Source organism: Sinocyclocheilus anshuiensis, unplaced genomic scaffold (assembly GCF_001515605.1).
Source record: "Sinocyclocheilus anshuiensis isolate Anshui unplaced genomic scaffold, SAMN03320099.WGS_v1.1 scaffold1159, whole genome shotgun sequence".
Classification (NCBI taxonomy): Eukaryota; Metazoa; Chordata; class Actinopteri; order Cypriniformes; family Cyprinidae; genus Sinocyclocheilus; species Sinocyclocheilus anshuiensis.
Genome location: NW_015547700.1, coordinates 319,950 through 322,369, shown reverse-complemented (window position 1 = coordinate 322,369; position 2,420 = coordinate 319,950). Strand labels below are relative to the sequence as shown.

The window sequence follows — 2,420 nt, the reverse complement described above, 5'->3', positions numbered from 1 at the left end:
TAAACACATTTCATTACACCAAATACACAAAATAATATTCTTTTTAGCAGCATCATATGACCCCTTTAAGGCAACTTCTTCTGAAATTAAGTTCAACTAATAAACTATATTGTGCTATATATACTTAGAAAATTGTTAAAACTAACAATTATTAAGTTGAATACTCGTAAAAATTTAATTGTTCTAAGTTGTTTTAAATTTGATTCAATCATGGACACTGGTTACAAAATTTTCATTTTTGGGTGAACTAACCCTTTAATACTTTGATTTCTGCGGGCCGCCTATTGAGGAACTCTGAAGTGGCACTAGCACATTCAAAAGAATCTCTTCTTTATGCTATTTTCTTGCCTTATGTCAAATATTCAGCAATATTTTATTGTTTACATCAAACCGCATTTCTTACAACAGCAGACTAATTTCAGTGTCTCATCTCTGTCTCACCCTCAGAGTTCGACCAGTTTTTAGCGGAAAGAGCGAAAGCAGCGGAGCGTCTTCCCTCAGTAAAAGCGTCACACCACAACCCCGGCCGTTCACAACTGTAGTTTGATTTTCTCTACAAAACCCTGTTCATAACTTCCAGTTCATAACCATGTGCTCACTTCTCAGTTTATTCATAGTAGTTTTGGTTGATTTCTAACCATGTAATGTTTTTAATCAAACTTTATAAGTCTAAGGCCTGGTTTCAGTCAGGGCTTAGACTAAGCCAGGATTAGACCATAGTTCAATTAGGACATTTAATTTTTTTAAACATGCCTTAGAAAAAAAACATTACTGGTGTGCATCTTGAGACAAAACAACGGCACTGACGTATTTTAAGATCAATCAGTGCAATTTTAGTCTGGGACTAGGCTTAAGCCTTGTCTGTGAAACCGAGGGTATAAGTTAGGTGCGGGTTTTGGAGATGTTTCATATTACAGCAATTTTGTTTTTGCAGATGTATCAGCTTATGAAATATTTTTTAGAACTACACACTAATTTCTTCAGTTCAGTCTATTGTAGAGGTAATTTTCTTTAATCTTTTAATGGAGAAAGGCTCCATGGTGACACATGAAGAACTATATTGATCTTTAAAGATCTTGATTATTGAGGTTAAAACCATAGTATGTATATACTAAATATATCATATGAGGCTGTTTTGAAGGAAGGAAGTGGATTTTAAAGAGAAAAGTTTGTGGGTTTCCGTTTCTTTCTTAGAATGAATGTGGTTTATGTCTGTAGGCTGCTGTATGAGTGTAATATGTAAAACATTATAGTTTATGTTAAGGTTATGTTAAAATATCTTCAATAAAATCTGTCGTTTAAAAAACTTGTTTATTTTGTTTTTTTTACTTAGCACTGCACTATTTCACGTAACAGATGTTTAAATATAGTCCACAAAGACCAAATATAAAAACTTTGTGTCAGTACCTGGATGATCCATGACTGTTTTTATGTTTCGTGATAAACCTATGACCTAAACTGTGTGTACTGTTAACTTTACTGTTAATCTCTTAGTAGTGAAGCATTGCAGTAAGTTATGATATTCTGTCTCTTCTGGGACTTCTACTTGTTTATATACACTGATGCATTATGTAAAAACGTCCTGTTTTGCATACGTAACTGGAGACATGCCTGGTAAAAGACTTGATGCTCGTTTGCCTATGCGCCGCATGCCCGCTAGTGCAATATAAATAAATGCAGCAAATGTATTTGGATCGTTTAACTTTATTAATTCAAAACATAACACATTTAAGGCTGTGTGATAATAACAGCAACATGTACAAGCACTTGTAGACAAAAAAAAAAAACAATATATACCAAATAGCCAACTTCCTTACAGATATCACAGTATTGCATTCTTGGACACTTAATACACTGATATTTCCTTAAATATTTTGTAACTTCATAACTTATTACATACGTAATGTGAAAAAAAAAAACACAAACAGTGCTTAGGTTTCTTTACAAAAATCTAAATAAATAATCAAAAGAAGGCACAACTGAGCAAGAACCTTTAGGACTGGGTTTCTCAACTCATAAATTCCACCTGATCTACAGGTGCATCTCAATAAATTAGAATGTCGTGGAAAAGTTAATTTATTTCAGTAATTCAACTCAAATTGTGAAACTCGTGTATTAAATAAATTCAATGCACACAGACTGAAGTAGTTTAAGTCTTTGGTTCTTTTAATTGTGATGATTTTGGCTCACATTTAACAAAAACCCACCAATTCACTATCTCAACAAATTAGAATACTTCATAAGACCAATACAAAAACATTTTTAGTGAATTGTTGGCCTTCTGGAAAGTATGTTCATTTACTGTACATGTACTCAATACTTGGTAGGGGCTCCTTTTGCTTTAATTACTGCCTCAATTCGGCGTGGCATGGAGGTGATCAGTTTGTGGCACTGCTGAGGTGGTATGGAAGCCCAGGTTT

General features: G+C 33.6%; 1 protein-coding gene across 2 annotated transcripts in view; it reads left to right on the top strand.

The window, feature by feature from the left end:
• Positions 1-748, top strand: part of LOC107703898 (target of Myb protein 1-like) — a 17,561-nt gene extending 16,813 nt beyond the window's left edge. For both annotated transcript variants that reach the window (XM_016506700.1, XM_016506701.1), the window contains one exon: positions 448-748. In XM_016506700.1, the coding sequence (XP_016362186.1) occupies positions 448-542 (95 nt within the window). In that variant the 3' untranslated portion in view covers positions 543-748. The remainder of the gene's footprint in view (positions 1-447) is intronic.
• The last annotated feature ends 1,672 nt before the right edge of the window (positions 749-2,420 follow it).